This window comes from Schistosoma mansoni, chromosome 4 (assembly GCF_000237925.1).
Source record: "Schistosoma mansoni strain Puerto Rico chromosome 4, complete genome".
Lineage (NCBI taxonomy): Eukaryota > Metazoa > Platyhelminthes > Trematoda > Strigeidida > Schistosomatidae > Schistosoma > Schistosoma mansoni.
In genome coordinates this window covers 16,861,465-16,885,301 of record NC_031498.1, presented here as the reverse complement: position 1 = coordinate 16,885,301, position 23,837 = coordinate 16,861,465, and the positions used below count along the sequence as shown (strand labels likewise).

Here is a 23,837-nt window from a genome sequence, read left to right as displayed (position 1 = left end):
TGACTAATATTTAAAATTTGTACATGACCCCCAAATGCCCTAGTACGGTTGAGGGTGGGGAGAGTCAACTCTACCTCTCGAAATGCTCTGACATGGCCACATGTATATAGCCACTGTCAAAGAAGTCTTACTCACCACCTTTCAGCAGCATTACTGTTGTTTACGAAATTGAGAGGGTGGAAAGCAAATCTCCTGTGCTTTAACTGGGTTGGTGGACCCTCCGTGTCCACCTAGGAGAGCTACAAAACCCTGATTCCAAACCAGTGGTGCACAAGATACTGAGGGAACAAATGGTTTATGAACTTTTTGTCGGTCACTGGCTACCATGGGACTGCATCTACTGACGTTGCTCCACTGCCTTATGGGTCAGACCTCTAAGTCGAAGGCTTCGGATGCGTCCCCTTAAGAAAATCACATGCTTGGGTCTGGGCACCCTAGCAGTATCACAGCCCATATGTAAATCAAGTGACTTGCGTGGTGCATATGTTTTCGGTACTTCTTTTTACCAATATTTATGTTCAAATAAATTAATTAATTAATTTACATACATAAAAACAGATGCAAATATTTATGTAAATTAAGTGATAGGACATATTTTATTATGTAACGTATGTACATAGTAAATGTGAACGCCTAGTACAAATGTTTAAGGGAAGTATTCAACATACAGTTCGTTATTATCAACAGTAACATAAGAGCATAAAAATGTATTAATATACTATCTGTTAAATTCCTTTAGATGATTATTAGAATAGGTTATTTGTAGTTATAAGTCAAGGGCAATCATTAGAAACAAAGAAGCTTCGACAATTTCATCTCGCTCTTCCATGAGGTATGGTAACTTGAACCGATGTACACATCCCACATCCAACGTTGCACTAGACTGAGTATGGAACCCCTCAGTAGTGAACATCCATGATCCCATCCGAAATTGAACTCTAAGACCTTCAGATATCGTTAAGAGTCCTTAACTTTCGGACCATTGGGACAAAGGTCAATGGTTTCTATTTCTAGCTTCAATCGATTTGAAATGTTGTGAAATTTTATTGGCAAAGAACTGCTTGACTCCAACATGACTGATCTCACCGAATCTCATTAAAACTCCAGGAATAACATCTCCAAGTTAGTCACTAGTAAGCACATGAGGATTTTCAGTATAGAAATTGTTAGATTTATGGTTTGACATCACACACTGACTTCATTTAGACTATATGTTCATAAATATATATTCAAACAAACAGGAATAGTTATTCTATAGAATAAATATACTAACTCAATTCTCTCTGGAACATAATTGTACAGTTAATATATGTACCAACTCATGGGAATGAATGTGGATAGATAGATAGATAGATAGATAGATAGATATATGAACAGTACTACTAACCTATTGTGGACTGAAGATCGAACTCTCGGGGGCTTCGAATTCCGCTCTAGATAACAAAAATAAAAAGAAAAACTTAAGTAATTGAAAGAAAAAAAGACAAATTATTGGAAGTATAAACTGTATATAAACCTGTGTTTACCATAGCAATTTAATAATCATGTGATTGAAAGCAATTACCATAGAAAATCTTTATCAATAAAATTTAAGCTTTCTTTTTTTTTTCACTCAGTGCTACATTTATAAAATTAATACCCTACATGACATTTATTGACAGTTACAAGTATTACATAGTTATTATCATTTGAATATAGATAGTAACATAGCAGAAAATTGAAGATTAAACATAACCACTATGTATATATATAGATAAAAGTATCTTTTATAAACTATTTGATTACTTTAATCTAATCAATATCAATTTATATTTTTCTTTCATTAGTTCCAGTTGATTGCATAGAATGATAGTTTAGATGGATATAATAAATGGATCAATGTTAGATCACTATTGAAAACCTGGAAGCACTGGATAGTCGTTTCCTATTAGTATGGAACTCCTCAGCAGTGCGCGTTTACGATCCCGCACGCAGGATTCAAATCTAGGACCTTCAGTCTAGCGCGAGAACGTTTAACCTATAAACTACTGATTTGGCAACCAATGGTGTTAATGTCTAACTTCAACCAATCCACCATATTACACGAGCGTTTACTACTGTCTCCAGTCAGTAACTGCCTCACAACAGACACGGTTGAACTCCACTGATCACGGCTTTATATGAGAACTCCAAGAAATCCATCTTGAAGCTCAGTGGTATATAGGTTAAGATTTCGCGCAAGAGACCGAAGGTCCTGGGTTCGAGTCCCACGTGTGGTATCATGGATGCGCACTGCTGAGGAGTCCCATACTAGTAGGAAGTGACTGTCCAGTGCTTCCAGATGTTCAATGATGGTCTGACATTGATCCATTCATGATATCAATCTAAACTCAACAATCTCTACAACCGTAAACTGATCGAACAATAGTGTTGGGTGTTTAAAGTATCAAATATCGTCGTTGTTCAATATCCTATGGTGATGATATGATAAACAGTTGAAATGTGAAAATGTTATTTGACAAACTGTAATTTAGGAAAGATTATTAAGGTTGTAAAAGAATAGAATACAGATTATAGACAATGATGAACAAAGATAAAAATGACCACTGGGGCAAAAGTAGAAGGTTTACAGTAATGTAAATGAAAGTGAAAATGTATATTATACTCAGAAACGTTTTTTTGGAGGGTTTCGATAGATGATTTAAATTAATGGATTAGTTGAGATATTGTTAACAGTGTTAATATATGTGGTGAGAATATAAGATAGAGAAATTATACTGTGAAAGAGATAAAACTCTTGTTGTTGTCTCAATAGGTAAACAATGACAAGGTTAGATGCAGAGAATGAAGTAAAGATGGTAAGTTGGTTAGTGAGGTTGTGAATCTTTATAGACTGAGGTATGTGAGACACATGTTCTGCGTTCTCCAATACCGTCTACCTTAAACCTTGATTGCTGACTGATGTAGCAGTGATTTAGAGAAAGGTTAGGAAGAGTCAAACTAAGACTAAGGATCAGTTTATCAGGTTACAGTAAGCATCATTTCCGCCACAATTGTATGTACCTCCTGCTGACAACTTTCAATTAGCACCGAAACTATATCTAAGATCTATACTAAGATCTACGACTATCTAACATACATACTTATATTAGTCACATAAGAAATTGCTAGATCGTCTCGTACAACCGATCTATACATGACCCATTTTTAAGATTGCATTGTTATTGTTACTACACAATAAATAGAGATACAAAGCATTATGGAATAGCAGAATTTATGAATTAGGTAAACTAACAAGCGCATAGAGTTACACCAAAAAAAAATGAGGTTAAAAGGTGAAATTGAATCAGAAAAAAGAAATATTGACAAGCAACTGCTCAAACAAAAGATTATAAAACCACATAAGTAATCTGGTTGATATAAATAGCATTTTAGTAAGAAGCCTGTGGAGTTCTTCCAATTTGGAAGTTACTTTCATTGAGAACTGTAACCAGGGGTAGGACAGTTGAAAACTAATGGGGACCAGGCAAATATTTTTTTCTAGTTTAGAACTGATAGCCGATGCCTATTTGTAACATAGTACAGAGTCGTAGCAATCAAGATAACATTGATGAACCACGGATTTGCAATTCAATGTTTTACACTTCTCGATTTCAAACGCCTCAGGACATGATTTAATCATGATACAACATCATTAAAATACAACTGCCGTACTCATCACAAATAATGGCTATTTACTATAATCGGAAGTTCATGCAGTACTCTTGAGGATTTTAAATAATCCTGCAGATAGTTTTAACTCGAAGTAGGAACATTATCCTGAAATAGGCATTACTTTTGAAACTTTTATTTCTTACAAAGCACGATGATTTTTTCCATTGAGCAGATCGTTGTTTCAATATACTAATATTATAGCATGTTGCAGAGATTGATGGATTTGAATCTTCACGCCATGGACTAATTTTGGTTAGATAGTCGTTGAAAACCAGGAAGGACTGAAAATTTATCTGATCATAGTATTGGACTGCATAGCAGTGGATACTCACGACCCTCCCGAGGATCAAACCTAAGGCTTTAAAATCGATAATCTCTATAATACTCTATAATCAAAACTGTTATATGCTTACTAGTGACCAATTTTAAGAAGTGATTCCTGGAATTATACAGAGAAACTATTGAAGGATTCAACTATATCCGGATTGAAACAGTTACTAATTTATAACACTAAATAAATGTTACGCGATATCATGAACTCGTTTAAATTAAGAATAAAGCTTGCATTTCCTAGACTCAACCTCTGGTGAAATCGTCGTTGGGTTCCATTAGGATCGGACAAATTTCTAGTACTTCCTGATTGAAATCAGTTCGTGATGTGGAACTTCAATGAGACATTATCAACGGATATGTTTAAAAAGATGATGATGATAATGTAAATAGTAAAAGGAGAAACAAACAAAAAACAAATACACACTATAGAAGTATAGAATATACAACTAACCTAATGACTTATTATTTAAGTAACCAACTGATCCATTATATAAATAGTCATTCATTGGAAAATATTCTATGCTAATTTCATTTATATATAGAAACAATGATAAAGAGATATGAATATAAAAGAAAAAAATTATATTAATGATGATGATGGTGAATAAAAATTTCATTTCAATGATACAAATTATATGGTGATTGTTGTTTTAGTGTACAAATGACCTTGTCACTTTAGATAAAAAAAGTTGGCAACGTATTTTAGTAGAACAAATGAAAAAGGGTATTGAATGGAACTCTTTCTTTATATTGTGTTAATTCATTTGTGTGATTGTAAAATTGCACTCAGTCAGTCAGTCACAACGTTGAACTTTGTACTTACGTACATCAGTTCGAGTTGCTATACCACATTAGCACAGAGATGAAGTTGTCGATTCAAATCCCATAGTGGTAGGAGTAGTAAGAGTATATGCATTAATGTGAAAGATTAGGGTTTGAAGATGTTATTGAAGGAGTATACTTTGAAGGAGTATAAATTGCACTCATCCTAATGTTTATTTATTTATTCAAACACATAAATAATGGTACATGAGGGTCATCAAATATATATGTGCCACACAAATCTCGTTTGATTTGTGTGATGACTGTGATAATTCCCAAGTGCTCAAACTGAAGCAGGTGGTTTCCTTAGTGGGGCCACAAACGGAGCCTTTGATCTAAAGGTCTAACCCACAAGGCAGTGGAGCATCGTGAGGAGATGCAGTCCCATGGTAGCCATTCAACAACGATTGATTCATACGCCATTTGTTCCCTCAGGATACTGGAGCCCATGTGCACCATTGGTTTTGAATCAGGGTTTTCCAACTCCCCTAGGTGGACTCGCCGTGTCCACCAACCCGGTTAAAGAGCCGGACATTTGCTTTTCATCCTCTCAATTTCGTAAACAACACCCCCACCACAAGAAGGCAGAGAGTAGGACTTTCCTGGTAGAGGCTATATACGCGTGGCCATGTGAGAGCATTTCAAGAGGGAGAGCTGACTCTCCCCACTCTCGGCCGTACCAGAGCATTTGGGAGATCTTATATGTCAATTAAAATGAAAAAAAACTTTTTCATTAAAAGATCAATTACCAAGATAAAATTATAATAGTATCATGGGGTGTGTACTACTAATGTCGATAGATATAAGTAGTGTGTATCATTAATTGATGGTGAAAGAGAACGAAAACAGAGAATGGTTGGTATGGAAACGAAAGAACAATGAGATTTGAGACGATTGATTGACATGTCTCAAATGAAATATTTACTGTATGGTTTTCAGATTTTACTAAGATGTTCTTGTAATTTTGTATTCATATACATATATATTCGATTTTCCCCATTTGTGTTCTCGTTCACCATAGTATAATCAGTGATTCATAAATTGTATTATCTAACAGACCAAGATAATATCTACAAAGATGGCGTTGAGAACCTTTTCCAAATGAAAGGTATATATTTGAAGTCACTAACTTCTAGTGTGAGCCATGTTGGTCGATGCAGACTAATTGGTTGAGGTCCGCGTGACTATCATAACCAATGGTTGAAGACTCTAGGTGACATGGCTCAGAATCGATAACAATGGCGTAGGTGTATACACTCTTTATCTTCCCTTAAACCTTGAGATTAAAATTGCTTTCTATCTTTCTTTCTCCCTGTTCTATATCCTTATATACAATCTTTCTTTTATATATTACCACCATTAAATTAACTACTTCTATGAATTCGGTGTTCATCTTGTTGTGCTAACGAGGTATGGAAACTTGGACCGATGCATATGTGTGCCTGGTCCTACGTTGTAGCTGACTGACCGATTGAAAGGTATATATGAATAATCATTACTTGCTGAAATGATCTCTTGTTTACTTTTTAATATTCTATGGAAATTTCTAAATTACCAAAACATTTTTCCATTTGCTTAAGTTGTACATTGGTATTTATAGTTGTTTAATAAATATACGTCTACAACAAGATAGAAAAGACTTCATTATAAATTGATTCGAGATTTCAAATATCAAATAAGGTTGCGCAATAATAGGGAGGTAGGAGAAGAATAAGAGGATGAAAATAAATTACGGGTCAGAATTATGAAAGATAAGCTTCTTTTTGTCTTTTCGAGCAGGCCTACCACTCACAAATGTGTTGAGGATAAGCTTCCGCTTTAAGCTGCATCGATGTGTATATATAGATTTACTTGTTCCTGTGGGGTAAGTTACATTGGCCGTACAAAGAGATCCCTTTCCAAACGCATTTCAGAACATTACCTGGCGTGACTTCTAAGAACTGAATACAAAACAATCAACAGTTCAATACAGGAGCACCTAATCAACTTTAGATACATCGCTTTAAACGAGTCTTCCTTAAAAAAACAATCTACATAATCAAGGAAATTGGACTGAAGGGAAGGCGAGTCAAAAACTTATGCAGTGCTGAGACGTTAGCGATATACCCATCCATGCCCGAATTCCACATGCAAAATGACGTATCCAACCTCTTATCCTTCGTTGGCCCGAATTCTCTACTGCAGTATGTTTTGGCCATGTTTTGTTTTTATTATTATTTTGTAATTTTAAACTGTAATCGTTTATTATTATCCTTCAACATTTTTTCATGATTATTATTATTTTTCTCATTTTTCTTCATATTACCTTCGACCCGGTCAGACACTATCAGTGACATTCTGCTGTGGGACAGAACACACCAGATTCCATTGGAGTGACATCATCATTATGATCAAACTTCATTGTATGTATTAGATAATTGAGTTAACTAATTCCTGTACTACCTAAACTTTTGTTCATTTGGAAAAGTGACTTACATTAAGTCACGGAATATCAAGATTTAAACTTTCTACTCATTGGGATATTATAAGTACATTAACATTTTATCATAATAAACAATTCATCTTATGCATAATTTAATTTTAAATTACCAAGTTAAACCCTGGTAGTGATGGTTAGATCATAACTAATAACTAAGGAGGATCGGATGCAGATGTAAAGGCGAGGATTGGCAAAGCAAGGGCAGCACTTCTACAATTGAAGAACATATGGAACTCAAAACAACTGTCAACTAATTTCAAAGTGAGAATCTTCAATACGAACATCAAGACAGTCCCACTGTACGGAGCTGAAACGTGGAGCACTACTATATCCATCGCCAATAAGGTACAAGTATTCATAAACAGTTGTCTTCACAAAATACTCAACATTCACCGGCCGGATACTATCAGCAACAGCGTTTTATGGGAGATGACAAACCAGCTTTCAACTGAAGAGGAAATTAGGAAAATAAGTTGGAAGTGGATAGAACAAACATTAAGGAAATCACAAATGTGCATTATAAGGCAAGCCCTAACTTGGAATACGGAAGGGAAGCGGAAAAGAGGAAGGACAAAGAACACATTACGCCGGGAAATAGAAGCAGATATGAAAAGGATGAATGTTAACTGGAAAGAATTGCCCAGGACAGGGTTGGATGGACAACGCTGGTGAGTGGCCTATGCTCCTCCAAGAGGGTTAACAGGCGTAAGTAAGTAAGTAAGGCATCATATAATAATAATCATCTAACTCAATTATATCAAGTAGATACTCTTGAATCTAATTGTAAGCAAATCCAGACACTATGTGAATATAATTAAAATTGTAATCGGTAGAGGATGAATTCATTAACCGAATTCCTGAATAATAAGTTTTAATAAACTCATTAATAAGTCGAAATAGTACATAAGCCAAATCCAGGGTATCTTGTCAACTACCTCCAACCATCATATTACATCTTAATATAGCACAAGCGAGTCATCTAGATCAAGTGGCTACATTGCAACTTGATCGATAGAATTCGATTCACATTAAGAACGATCTGATATATATGACATTGATCACTGCCCAGTAATCAATCCATTACAAATTCATACCTTATACACTGTTAGGTAAGTCGATTTTTTTTATTTAACACATAAATATTGGTACAACGAAGCACTAGGTACATATGCGCCGCACAAATCTCATTTGATTTATGTGAGGGCTATGATACTGCCCAGGTGCCCACACCGAAGCAGGTGGTTTTCTTAGGGGGACACACCTCGAGCCTTTGACCTAAAGATGTGATCCACAAGAGAGTGGAGCATCGTGAGGAGATGCAGTCCCATGGTAGCCATTCAACAACGATTGATTCATACACCATTTGTTCCCTCAGGATACTGGAGCCAGCCCATGTGCATCGTCGGTTTGGAATCAAGGTTTTTCAACTCCCTTATGTGGACTTTCCGTGTCCACCAACCCGGTTAAGGCGCCGGACATTTGCTTTTCGTAAGTCGATGCTAAGCACTACATAAATTGTTTTTTTTTAATAAATGATAATCAAAATGAGTACAAGAATAAATGAAAACAATCACCTATAAACAAGGACATCAGAACTGATATAATACTTGAACATGAACTAAAAAAAGATCATTTCTATATAAAGTAAGTGTGTTGATGATGTTGTTTAGAACAAAAGTTGGTTAGATAATTAAATCCAAAAAGTTATCAAGGTATAAATTGAAAGAGTTCAAGTGATTTGGAATATACAATGAATGGAATATTGACTCATTAACCAAGATGTAATTCAATGAACTTATTCAAATCAGGCTTTATATATGAACAAATGTAACCATCACCATTATAACTAATTTATCTCTATTAAGAATACAAATTTATTTGATAATAGAGGACACCAAAATAAAAATAAACAAACATATATCAAAAAGTGTGAATCACATAAAAAAGGTAAATGAAATCACAAAAGGATATCATTCGAATGAAAACATAATCAGTCAAGTCAGTCAGTCAGTTACAACGTAAGACTAGGCACACATATACATCGGTCCAAGTTGCCATACCTCGTTAGCACAACAAGATGAACACCGGATTCCTAGAAGTAGTTAATTTAGTGGTGGTAATATATAAAAGATAGGTTGTATGTAACGATATAGTATAGGAAGGAAGACAGATATGAAGCAATTTCAATCACAAGGTTTAAGAGAAGATAAAGAGAAAACACAATCAAGATGGATCTTATTCATTTTTTATTATGAATATAATCGGAAACTATGGTAGGCAAACTGTCCTCACTACCTTCTATTCTGAATTATATTTGATAAAATCAAATTCCAGCAAGTTAAACGATCTATACAATTCTAATCTAAGTTGTAATGGATCAACAAATACCAATTCAACCTTTCTACCTAGTCGTACACAATATGAAAAATGTTTGGAAAATCGTATTTCTGGGAGAATTATATAATATTACGCCCATTCAGTATGAAGTATATGTCAGTATTGAACGATCAAGTGAGACAATATGACCAACGTAATCATGATCTGAACAAAACGGTATGTACATATGTACACAACTATACATATTCTAAATAAAATACTATGATATTACTATTTATGGCATAATGCAACGTGTAACGTTTAAGATTGAAACTAATATGTTCATACTACATAGACAATTAATGAGGAATCGACCTCAAGTTCTATATGTCGCGCATCGAACGGCTAACTAATAGAACCACCAGGTTAATGTCCAATGGTACGGTTTCACCTTCATGCATCACAGCTTGCAAAGATGGCAGAACTGATAAAACCTACTATTAGCCCATGAATCAAATTGGTTGCGATGATTTAAGATGAGAAATTTAAAATTTTCAGGCGCATAACCTTAGTGTAAAAAACACTGAACACTAAATATGAAATGAAACTACAACGCACATTTAAACAAAATTATTACATGCACTAATTTGCAACTCTATATAAAAAAAGTAAACCACAAAAATGAATACACAAGTAGAATGTTTCTAAAAATTACCATCATCAGTCCTTGCAATTAAAGTATGACTCATATCGAAGTACTTGATGAACACTGTGTTGACTCACAGTGTAGTGGATGCTAACCACAAGGATTTTTGTAAGTAGTATGTAGAAGAAAGTGGTGTCGAAGTTGAAGCTGTTGTCGGACAGAGTGAAAAGTTTCAGTACATTGAAAGCACGGCATTGACTGAACACTTATAGACTAAAAGAATAGATAGTTCGGATGGCAGAACACACCGGAAGATGAAAATGGATGTTTGAAGGCTGTGTATATGTATTATGCAATACTTAATAACTTCTCGCAACAAATACACCTTCCTCTTGTTTATTATCATCTTAACAACATCATTGCATTAACTTCAAAAGGGATCATTCAAAAGTGTTGCTCAAATCGATCATTTCTTTGACCTTAGAGACCCCCTTTACGCTTAGCCACACTTTCACATATAGCTTAGAAGAAACGTGGAATGAATAAGTTAACTGATGTCTTGTTTCCGCTGTTCTAGCGCAGTATGAATTCAACAGTATAATTCCGATAAAGGCGAATACTAAAATCACTAGGTATGTTTTGAAACACTCTTTACAATAGTAACCTCGATAGTTGAATATTTTATCAATTGACAATCATCCAGTCACAGTATAGATTAGTTATCATGAGCCAATAATTTCAGTTCAGTCTTTAAAGAGCACTAAACTCGTTATTCATTTTTACGTAATAGAATTAAGAAACTTATACATACTCCAGTATATTTGACTCAATAATAAGATCTAAACACATTTGATATTTTCTCGCGAGGCGAGATCGTGGATGCGCACTGCTGAGACGTCCCACAATAAAAACGAAACGGCCGTCCAGTGCTTTCAGGTTTTCCTTGATGGTCTAGCTTCAATTAACTCATAATTTCAACTATGAAAATATTGAAATCTCCACAAAACCCCTTCTGACATTTGATATTCAATTTGTATCAAAGAATAAACAAAACATACAAAGAAAGTGAATTACATGTTCATATTGAGAAGCATGTTACTAAAAAAAGAAGCTTACGTCACTTGATCGTCTCTGCAAGTAGGCAGAGAATTTTCAATGTCTGCAACATACGGTAGATAGTATAGCTGTGAAAATTATAAAATACATTGGAGTACATAAGTAGACAAGTATAAATACTGTTATTATCATCATTAGTTAAGTCCATCGACTTAATTTGTAAAATTTAAGGCAAAATATTGTGAATTGACAGAATTCGCAAATATATGATTCGTTGAATAGTTACTAAATTATCTGGTCTATCGGTTAAGAGCTCTGACTCGAGACTGGTAGGTCCTGGGTTCGAATCTCGCGAGTGCGGGATCGTGGATGCGCACTGCTGAGGAGTTCCATAATAGGACGAAACGGCCGTTCAGTGCTTCCAGGTTTTCCATGGTGGTCTAGCTGCAATTGACTCATGGTTTCAACTTTGAAAAATACTGAAATCTCCACAAAACCCCTTCTGATTATCTGGAAGACCTCAAGGTCCTGAGCTCAACCACTGCCTTCGTTGCAGGTGTGAACTAGGACAAAACAAGTGTATGTAGTGATACCTGGGTTTCAATGATTATTCAATTAAAGTCAACTAGTGATGCAAACTATCATCAATGCCGTATTTAAGAAAGTAAATTCATTAGGATCATAGTATGGAGCAGTTAATGCAGAAATATGTCAAAAATGTTCACAATTTCTCACAAACTAATCTATTTTTATCACTCTACTATTGAAGGTATACGATTTTGATTGCAATTAAAATCTATAAAGCAACCTCTTTATAATTATTATTGAGGTTAAACATATGGTACTAGGTAAAGATATCGAAATCGGTTAATGAGACTGTGAATTTTCATCCACTGAGAGGTGGTCGAGACATGTATAACGTATATCCAACCACTGCTAACCTTAATGTGCAATGTTATATAGCATAGAAGTAATTTGGAGAAATATTAGAGGCTAAAACAAACTAGAATGTGACATCAATCCATGAAGTCATTGACTGCTGATCAAACCCATGTTAGTAAATGCAGATTACACGGGTGGGATGCTCTCGACTAGTGACTGGGTAACATGGTTGAAAATCGCTCACATATATATTCACTAGTTAATTTCATCTAGATCTTGAGTTTCAGTACTCTTTCATATATACCTATTCATTTCATCTTCAGAAAAAATATTTTTATTGTTTAGTCTATTTCACTACCATTACTACTAAAACTAGTTCGACTCTTTTATTACTCCATTGTTGCATTCATTTGACCTCATCATGTTGATGAAGAAAAGCAACTCTGACTAATGCACACTGTGTTGACTACGACCAATCGACTGATATTTACTATAATTTGTAAGGATTGATATTTCCTAATTATTTACGTTCAGCACTCCATATGGTTAATCTCCTTAAATGTACATAGAAAACAGATACATTCAAATGCCCTGATATGGCTGAGAGTGTGGAGAGTCAGCTCTCCCTCTCCAAATGTCCTCACATCGTCACGCGTATATAGCCTCTACCAGGGAAGTTTTACTCACTACCCACCGTCTCGTGGCATTACTGTTGTTTACGAAATTGAGAGGACGAAAAGTGAATGTCTGGTACTTTAACCGGATTGGTGGACACGGAAAGTTCACCTAGGGGAGTTGGAAAACCCTGATTCAAAACTAATGGTGCACATGGGCTCCAGGATCCTGAAGGAACAAATGATGTATGAATCAATCGTTGGTTACCGGCTACCATGGGACTGCATCTCCTCACGATGCTCCACTGCCTTGTGGGTTAGACCTTTAGATCAAAGGCTCCGTTTGTGGCCCCACTAAGGAAACCACCTGCTTCAGTTTGAGCACTTGCGAATTATCACAGTCATCACACAAATCAAACGAGATTTGTGTGGCACATATATATCTGGTGCCCCCTCTTGTACCAATATTTATGTGTTTAAATAAATTAGCTACTATATAAAATGATGAAACCTCTTTTAACATTCCGTCGTTGTGTAAGATACTAAGTTTTTTTAAAAAAAAATATGATCGATCATATCTGTTTATGAAAAAAAATGATCCAAGTTTAAACTAATTTAGATAATAATAATAATAATAATAATAATTACACTTATAGAGTGTACTTTAGGGACATGCTTGTTGCCGGGTTAAAAATAGAAAAAAAAGAAATCTATTCTATAATGTTTAATTAATAAAACCATCACACACAAAAAAAATTTTAAAAAAAACAAACTAATATGAGATACACTTTTTTGGCATATTACGTAACAACAATAATAATAGTAACCAGATTAATTAAGATAACTTAAGTTTTGTTAACTTTGTCAATGAGCAATATGACTGATAATCATAGTTGATAGAATGTTTAACATGTTAACAAGATTTTAATCAACAACAACAAAAATAGTTGAAATTTACTTAGTATTGTTTGTTTGGATCTTTCCATTTATGTTTTTGAAGCGAAAGGTACTGGGTTCGAGTCCTAGAATGAACATCAACTTTGAGATGCAGGTACATCCAACTGACGAGTCCCAATTAGGACGAAACGCGCGTCCTGGATTCCACTGCTAGCCACTATCCATCATTGCTTACCATGCTTGTGAATTTAGGCTATATCGAGGCAATACGCACAGTATGCACATATGCCAATTAGAGACTGACCAGTCGCAGTCCTAAAAACATCAATGGGAAGATCCAAACAAACAATACTAAGTAAATTTCAACTTTACCCCATTGCACAAGCAAGTGGCTATCAGGACTCAGTGGCCGAGTGGATAACGCGATGGCGTTTGGAGCGGAAGGTACTAGGTCCGAGTCCCAGAGTGAATATCAACTCTGAGATGCAGGTACATCCAGCCGACGAGTCCCAAATAGGACGAAACGCGCGTCCTGGATCCCACTGCTAGCCACTATACATCTTTGCTTAACAAAAATAGTTGCTTAGTAATTCTTGATTAATTTAACAGCATTATTGTAGTGAATGAGAACGCAACGTTGCTTGATAAAATATAAAAACCATACTCTGATACTTTATTTGCAAAATGTTCTTTAATTGTCTCGGGCTTCATTGTTCCTGGATTTCCACACTAATTGCTTTCTATTTCTGTTCTTCTCTTCTTGATCTTCTCAATCTTTTGCTGTCAGATATTCTATTCCTTACTCACGATATATACTACTTATGTTGATATAAGTAGCCCGCGCCACATTATTAGTTGTTTAAAGAATTTCTTTAATTTTAGTTATCCCATGATGTATCTATGCCTTCTCTTTCCATTTGTTTACTTTTAATTGAGTGACCACATAAAAGTCATGAAATTAGTATTAATGTAGGACTTGGAATGAATATGCATCAATTCAAATAACCACATCTTGAATTGTTCCATCTCACTTTTATATCAGCCAACATTTCACTAAAGTGGTCAGAAATGCATAATACATGTCTTAACCATTTCAGTTATTGAAGGTTTATAACCTTATCAATGGATTTAACTTTTTTATCTAATACTATGTCCCCAATCTCAGTACTACTCACCTATACAACCGTTCATTTAATAAAACTATGACTAAACTCTGATCATATGAATTTATGCTAAATTGTTGTGTGGTGTGGGTCACTGATATCCACATAAGTAGTATATGGTGATGGTCGAGCATTGAATGTATTTCAGTAGAAGATTGATAATGAGAAAACGGGAACGGCACACGATTGGTACGAAAATGCATGTACAATTATAATCGAAGACTATGGACGGATATTTGCAAAAGAAACAGTTAAGATTGAGACAATTGATTGTTATTTTGCAAATTAACTGTTCACTATACGGTTCTCATATTTCAATGAGATATTCTGTAATGTTGTGCTAATATACATTCGATTGTCCCCACTCGTGTTCTTGTTCATTTTATTGGCTCAATTTTTGAAGCCAAGAGTTTTAACGTTGGATAGTTTGAAATAGTTGGCAGGAATTTCATCAGCAACAAAGCTGATGATTCAGAAGAGACAGAATCTTATGCAAATAACAACACCCGTGCTACTACTCGCAGATGCAGTGATAGATCTCAATACTAAACGATCATAGATGTAAATAACCTTTACAAGACTTTTTCAGGTATAATAATCATGTAGCACTTAGATTCATGATAATCTATTGAAATTTGACCTGTAGATTCTGAATGACAAAAACAGAATATGCTAAACGAGATCGATTATTGGTGTGCTAATTTTAGGCCATTGATATTTGTTAATCTATTTAACAGAAATTTAGCACAATATAGGAAATAAACAATCCTAAAAATAAAATCTGAACCCAGTCCGAAAACCGCTATTGGTGCAATAATTTCGATCAATAATAATAAGACAGTTTAAAACTTCGAAAACTGACAGAAGTTATTCACTTACAGTACTTAGTGCTACAAAAAATCCTAATAGTCCACCACCGAGTACATCAGACCAATGATGTTTATTATCGATAATACGTGAATATCCAACAACTAATCCAAGAGCAATATAGATTACTTGAAAACATGTTCTTACACCTGGATAAATACGGAAACGCGAAAATCGCAATTGAATATAAAGCTGAAAAAAAATAATAAAATAGAAGACTGTATGATCAGAGGTGAAAGGTATGTTATTTAACAGTGTACTATGAATAAATGTCTTTTGGAAAAGGATCTTTCAAAATACCTCGATAACCTATTTCCCATTAAACTACAAAATAAGTAATAAGAACCAGTAAAACATAAGATCTGTCACTACTCGGTGATCAATCAACGTAGATATTTCAATTCTACAGGTCAGTCACAGACCATATAGCTCAATAGTAACATCTCAGATAGTAGAACTGAGTGACATAGGATTAGACCACACTGATAGCATCAGTGCCCTCTAGATTGTAAGTGCGTTTTTGTGACAGTTGTAAATTAGCACGAAACCTAGGTTCAGTGCTTTCAGTTGATTACCTCCAACTAACTAACATCTAAGCATGGAAAGATTCAGAACCGGTGATTTCTTATTGAATTAATCTAATGATTAATAATGGTCATAATGTCAATGTAATGGAGAGTTTTATTGGTTTGATGAACGAATTACAGACTGTTAAAAAGAATACAGGTTGAAAGATAATTTGCAATTATACGATGTGATCAATTGATGGTTGCTCAAGGGATAGGAATACTGACCTGAACCCCAGAATGATTTGAAGTCAAACACAAGACGACTAGACAAAATAGTTTTTTCATGTAATAAAATCATATGTTTATATTACATAATATGAACACAATAAACATAACAAAATGTCATAGGCAATTAAAGGAAAACAACTTGTAGATCACGACCTTACTGTTAGGTCTAAATCTTTGGACAACTTATCAAATTCTCAGTGACTTCAAGACTCACCATCGGCTACTTGTTATATCACTGCTTTTGACCATTGTACTGTTGTATGAACTGAAATTTCTATCTATAATCCATTCTTTCTTAACTGTATTTAATTTCCAGTTTATAAGATGTGCCTAATGATTAGATTTGACTCAGTTTGATGTATTTTGATAAGTTCAATCTATAATTGGATTAAATGATTGTGTAATGGTTCCTCAACTTATCCATAATAACTGATAGTTTTGTTCTCGTCGCCAATGTTGTGAACTAAGTTTGGATATGGCAATTTCTAACGACAAATGATTGAAAAATTCTTCTTAAATCAAAGGAATCTATACGAACAAAACAGGCCGGACGGCTAATACACAACACCTTGACAATGATATCCAACATGATTGGAAGAAAGAGAAGTTTTGTAAGAAAGATGTATTGATGAAAATCTCAGAATTCATTTACATCTACATTCATTCAATGATTTATAGATTATTAGTATATGATTATTAGTTGTAGAATTTATTAACTTAAATAATCACCACTCGAATACAAAATCATACAGAGTTGAAAACAAAATAAACTAAATAGGCCCCCGAATGCCCTGGTACGGCCGAGAGTGGGGAGAGTGCGCTCTCCCTCTCCAAATGCTCTCACATGGCCACGCGAATATATAGCCTCCACCAGGGAAGTCCTACTAACTGCCTTCCTGCAGCATTACTGTTGTTTACGAAATTGAGAGGATGAAAATCGAACGTCCGGCGCTCTAACCGGGTTGGTGGACACGGAAAGTTCACCTAGGGGAGTTGGAAAACCCTGATTCCAAACTAATGGTGCACATGGGCTCCAGTATCCTGAGGGAACAAATGACGTACGAACCAACCGTTGGTCACCGGCTACCATGTAACTGCATCTCCCCACCATGCTCCACTGCTTTGTGGATTAGACATTCAGGTCAAAGGCTCGGGGTGTGGCCCCCTAAGAAAACCACCTGCTTCAGTTTGGGCACCTGGGCAGTATCACAGCCCTCACACAAATCAAATGAGATTTGTGAGGCGCATATTTATCTGGTGCTTCCCTGTACCAATATTTATGTGTTTAAATGAATAAATAAATAAATAAATACTCCATAAATTCAGAAGTAAAAATGCACTGAAAGTCAGTGAACGAAGTTCATTTTTGAATCAATAAATGATTCCTAAAATCGATTTCCTTCTCAATGTAGTACTTGAAGATTTAGTATCCTAAGAAAATAATAATTGATTTCAAATAAATAGGTTACGTTGTTATGCATACGAAAATTTCGCTGCATTGACTTTTGTGAATGAATGACATTAAATTGCGAAAAAGAAACTTTTTAACCGGCATAAATAACAATATATTATATAATTCATCTGATCATCCTTGTCAACTAATGTCAAAGTCACCATCTTCAATACGAACGTCAAGACAGTTCTACTGTACGGAGATGAAACATGGAGAACTACTATAACCATCGTCAAGAAGGTATAAGTATTTATAAACAGTTGTCTACACAAAATACTCAACATTGATTGGCCGATTACCATCAGCAACAGCGTTTTATGGGAGAGGACAAACCAGCTTTCAACTGAAGAGGAAACTAGGAAAAGACGTTGGAAGTGGATAGGATATACATTAAGGAAATCACCAGACGGCATCACGAGGCAAGCCTTAACTTGTAATCCGGAAGGGAAGCGGAAAAGAGAAGGGCCAAGGAAGACATTACGCCGGGAAATAGAAGTAGATATGAAAAGAATGAATGTTAACTGGAAAGAATTGCCCAGGACAGGGTTGGATGGAGAATACTGATGGGCGGCCTATGTTCCTCCGCGAGGAGTAATAGGCGTAAATAAGTAAATAAGTAATCTGATCATCCTAGAAAAAAGATACTAACTAAAGCATTTTTTTAACATTAAGTTCCTTTTTAAGACGTATTATCTAGCCTTCTTCAAAACCAAGAGGTAAGAGTCAATTTTCCAAAACAACATTAAAAAACCAAAGAAAACAAGAAGATATTTGCTTTACCTAACCATGTAAACTGACAAATGTTTATTACTTAGTTAGTAAGGTCCCTAATTATGGACTAGAGAGGAATTTCGACGAGTAATGAACATGCCCTCCAATCGCAACTAATTCAGAAATGTAAGACCAACATTGATTAGTATACTTGATAAGTAAACATTCAGACGACACAGTCACCTATCATGCATTAAAAAAATCGACTCATAATGTTGCACAGATTATGGTCATACAAACAATTCACTGATAAAATCTTGCAAGAGATAAAAATGGAGGAAATCTTCAACAAAACTACTCAACATTTCCAGTAATCGACCACAACCAGAACGAAATTCATGACCTATGGGTCTTGAGGCGAAAAAAGCAAGGGAGAGTGTTGCTCTGGTTGTTAGAAGGTGCATCGGTCTCGTGACTTCCGAAGAATTTCGGCTTTCATCATGAGACGTCATAAATATTCCTTCAACTCCCAGGGCAGAGTTTAAATGGTTTGAATTATTTTTTATGGTTAGCGTTTTTTTAGCGAGTTAGCTTTTCTACGGGATGGGGTCGCTAACCCCATGCCCAACCCTCCTCCTTTACCCGGGCTTGGGACCGGCAGTAACTCTAGAAGAGCTACAGGCGGAGTTCGAAAAAAGCAAACACAGCTATAATTATGTGATTTATAGTTCGGTCATTCAATTATAAAACGATACCAAAATCACTGCTAGGTATTACTTTTAACATGGAATGATATCCGATAGGATATCAAAGATAAGCGCAAAACGATAAACAGTAGCTTCTTCCAGTCTTGGCAACGCTTATGAAGGTGCAATTTTAACCACTTTGGCCAATAAAGTCAGCACATTCAAACCGAACAACTAGATAACAATCAAGCTATCATGCCTTAGTGAAGGTCAGTAAAACTATATACATTTTTTTTAAAAAAAGTAGTATTTTAAGTTGACTTTAAAAAATGACTGAAGTATAAAAGATTAGAGGAATAAAAAGCTTATTTTGTTTAGCCGCTAAACGATGATATAAGCTCTAGTGCAGCACTGATTCGAACCTGTCACCTGACGTCAAGATTAGCAGTCCGATAGTATCACTGACCCATACAAAAACTGTCTAAAGGTCGAGTACATGAACCTGTTACTTGGTTATTGAATCAAAAAATCATTCCACTGAAACCAAACAAGAAAAATGTATGACAATTTAAGCTCATTAAATATTATAAAAATGTATGGTTTTGAAAAGGGGATCGGGTTAACTCACACATAGAAATATAGCTGTATATATTGCAATTGAAGTATGTCCAGATGGAAAAGATTTTCTATAAATATAAAATGAAAATGAAAAAAAAGAATGTAAGATAGAACTGATGATAGATAGCATCCACATAAACCCGTACATATCATGTAAAAAATAACAAAAAGTCAGTACTATACTACTGATAATTATTACGATCTTCTAGTTGAAGTCATTTATTTAGTCAATATCTCTAATTTGAAATGTACGTAATTAAATGGCCATAAATTTCATTAAGAGACCAGTAATTCTTCTGTCACACAGTTACAGGACTGAGCTGAGTAGATGTGGTTGTTGAGTAGACTGGATAAATTAAACGCTGGTTTCATGTCACAGGAGTTCTCCATGAAATCACTATGTCTGTGTAGTGCTAGTAGTGAAGTGAACAAGAAGACAAGTGGGGACAATCGAATGTATTTTAGCGCAAAATTACAGGCTATCTCACTAAAATCTGACAACCATACAGTAAACGGTTAATTTGCAAACTATTAATCGATTGTCTCAATCTTGACCATTCCTTCTGCAAATATCAGTCCATAGTCTCCAATTATTATTGTTCATGCATTTTCATACCAACTGCGTTTCGTTTCCATTTTTTCCTTATCGATCTTCTAGCGAAATACATTCACTGCCTGATCATCGTCATATACTACTTATGTGGATATAAGCAACCCACACCACAGTAGGGCTAGACTACGTTATTAGGATTTGAGGGATAATCGACACTAGTGACTCAAGAATTCTGTGATGTGGCCGAAAATTAGTGACAGTGAACCAGGTTCATTCGCTCTTCATCTATCCCCAATATCTTCGGTTCAAAAATTAAACCATACTTTTTTAGGCAGTAATGGCCAGTGTTAGCCACTAAAAATCTGCTTTAAAAATGCTTGTGATTAAGCGGAAATATGGGGGCGATCTGCACAGGATGTATATATTCCAAAAGAGATTGATCGATTTCGGTCCTAGACAATGATGGGTAAATTCAAACAATTAGTATATATGAATTAAATCATACTTTATTTGGCAGTATTTGTCTTATTTCTGGATCACTTCCACTAAATTTAGCTCATATGATTTTGAGATAGTGGAGAAGATTTGTAGCTCAGGTGGATGATTTTGGTGGAGTTTTGTTCTCTGAGCTGGATGGTTCAGTCGTGGGGCTTTCATCGTTATTCTAGACGGCATCATCAGCACAAACTTCGGGTAGAGGTGAAGTGTTCAAATTTCTCCACATATGGCTAACAGTTTGCCCTGTAGACCTCGATGTTGATTGTTTACTGTTGACCTTTAGCCTATCGTTGTTTACTTCTTTATTTTGGTTGTATCTCCTATTTATTTGATTTTTGGCCCCATATTTGTCCATAATTTTTCTGATTGATTGATAAATTGGATCGACTTCAATGTGTTCGTTGGTTGCTGACTGACCTAAGTCTCAAGCCTCTAAAAATCCTCTGGTGTTTTTAGAATTGCTTTTATCCAAGATCGCAACATTTCTCCAGCCGAATATGTCCACAGTTGTCCATATACATTGATATAATTTCATGCAGGCAAAGATGACGAGGGCGTCCGCATTGTCCGATGTAGTGTTTTTCGTAGTTGGAACAATTTATTTTGTAGATGATGTCCGATGTTTCTTCTTTTGTCATTTCGTCCTTTGGTTTGCATAGGATTGACTGAAGTGATTTCGTTGGTTTGTGCTCTGCACCTATTCCAAAAGGCTTCAACAATCTCGTTGTAGTTTCCGATATGTCGTTTATACATGGTAGAATGATCCGTTTGCTGGTTTTTGTACTTGACTTTGTTTCTCCTGATGCGTTCGTCTGGTATTTTTTGAAGTTGATTGGGTAGCCGTTCTTTTGAAAGTTTTCAGGTATTATATAAAATCAAGCCAAATGTGTTATGTAGTAGCATACTTTAGTACGCTACAGCTTGATTGCATAGTCCCAACTTTCTGGTAACTCAGTGGTCAAACACGTCCATTTATCAGACAGAGATTCATACTTATTGTGAAGGTTGATAAACATTAACCAATTGATAAATTAAATGAAGCAAAATATCAAAGCTGATTTATCACTCGAAGAACCACAGGAACCACACCAAGTGAAATTTGAACTAATCAGCAAAAGACAATGTTCTGTATCCAGAAAAATCTATGGATTATCAAAGCGTTACTTTCACAGAACAAGAAGAAATGTTCTGTGAACTATTACGCAACCGATAATTTGAAATCTATTCTACAACCCATCGTGGTCATAGCCAACTTGTCAACAAAAATTGGTTATTACCTCGGGGCATTTGATTTGTCTGATGAACAAGTAAAATCACCAACAAAGCCCATGACCGTAGTTTGAAGGTTAGAAGGTTTGCATACATCAAGAAAATTTGGACGAAGACGACCAAATGAAACTTTACCTACATCCGTAAGACCGATTGTAGCAAAGTAGCCAAAACAGGCTACAATGAGAGAGTCATAAATTGGATACAAAATCTACAAAGTTAAAAATTTCATGATTGCTAATGCAATAGACAAACCACTGGTATATTATGGTAAGTTCTTCTTAAAGATTTTACACCAACAATCACTTCACCCACAACTATCTGAAAGCAAATTAATATAAAATTCTCAGAGCAGGACGAAAATACCGTAATAAGTATTAGTAGTGAGGAAACTACATAAAGAACAGTACTTGATATAGTGTTCGGCCTAAATGGTTTTTTGATTGATTCATCTTGAATAAAGTATCCTCTTTTGTATGGAGAAACATTCTGCAGAATAGTATTGGCGATTATCACTATAAATTGAGAACGGTTTTGTATGTGAAATAAACTGAAATTACAAGCAGCAATAAAACCCAAATCCGATCCCACTCTGATTATACCGGCAATCAAGGGTCTCATGATATACAGGATACCAAATTACAGTAGGACCTCAACACACTAATGCTTTAGAAAATAAGAAAAAATGCACCAGTGTTATTGATGAATAGCATAAAACAAGGAAGCAAAAACATTCTAAACAATTTTGTGAAGCAAAAAATGAATATGAAATCTTTTACCAGTTTTCAAAAGTTACCACCTAAAGATTTACTTAACACTAAAGCAATGAAACTTGACAAAAAATGTTTTTACAAGTGAACGAGTATTACCGAGACTGGTTGATACCTTCAAGGACAGATTGAGTCTTCAAGTAACCAATAATTGTAGGGAATAATATAGGCCTCCCAGTTTATCCACATTTTTAATGTTTGAAGATTAGCCTTATCAATAAAAGGAAATATGAGAGCCACTCTAATTACTGTTTTATTTTGGTGATTCCCCACTACCTTAAATACATACTTTTAACACCAATATATCAATCAAATTCAGTTTGCTTGGTTGAACATAAATATCAACAAGTCGTATGTCGTTTAAACGACATTTTACTAATTAGTAAAATGAGTGGGAAGCAGATATGCACGAAATTCATGTTGAAACTGCAAGTGATTTAATGAAACCAGATGAGAAATTCGTGTCATTCTGCATACAAAAATCCAAGTGATACATAATTACTAACCCCAGTCAACAAACTACAGCTACCACGATAAATGTGACATTCTCAAACTGTGCGCGTTACCATAAGAGAGAATTAAACCACCTTGTAAGGGTTGTATCCTGCTGGCTGAGATTTAGGAATGGAATGTTGAATTCCTCAGTAAGTAGTAGTTGGTCACACCCCAAGAATGGTAGCTCTAGTATCATCTTTGTTATCTCAAAGTTTTGGG

At 35.1% G+C, this 23,837-nt stretch overlaps 1 protein-coding gene across 1 annotated transcript; it reads right to left on the bottom strand.

Annotated features, from left to right (window-relative positions):
* Positions 1–1,387: 1,387 nt before the first annotated feature.
* Smp_171720 (lipid phosphate phosphatase-related) lies at positions 1,388–22,974 on the bottom strand (the record flags this gene model as incomplete). Its single annotated transcript, XM_018797003.1, has 8 exons — positions 1,388–1,433; positions 11,406–11,473; positions 15,781–15,960; positions 20,044–20,101; positions 22,362–22,564; positions 22,609–22,674; positions 22,720–22,868; positions 22,914–22,974. The coding sequence occupies 8 exons, from the start codon at positions 22,972–22,974 to the stop codon at positions 1,388–1,390; spliced, it is 831 nt and encodes a 276-aa protein (XP_018652088.1).
* Between the last annotated feature and the right edge of the window lie 863 nt (positions 22,975–23,837).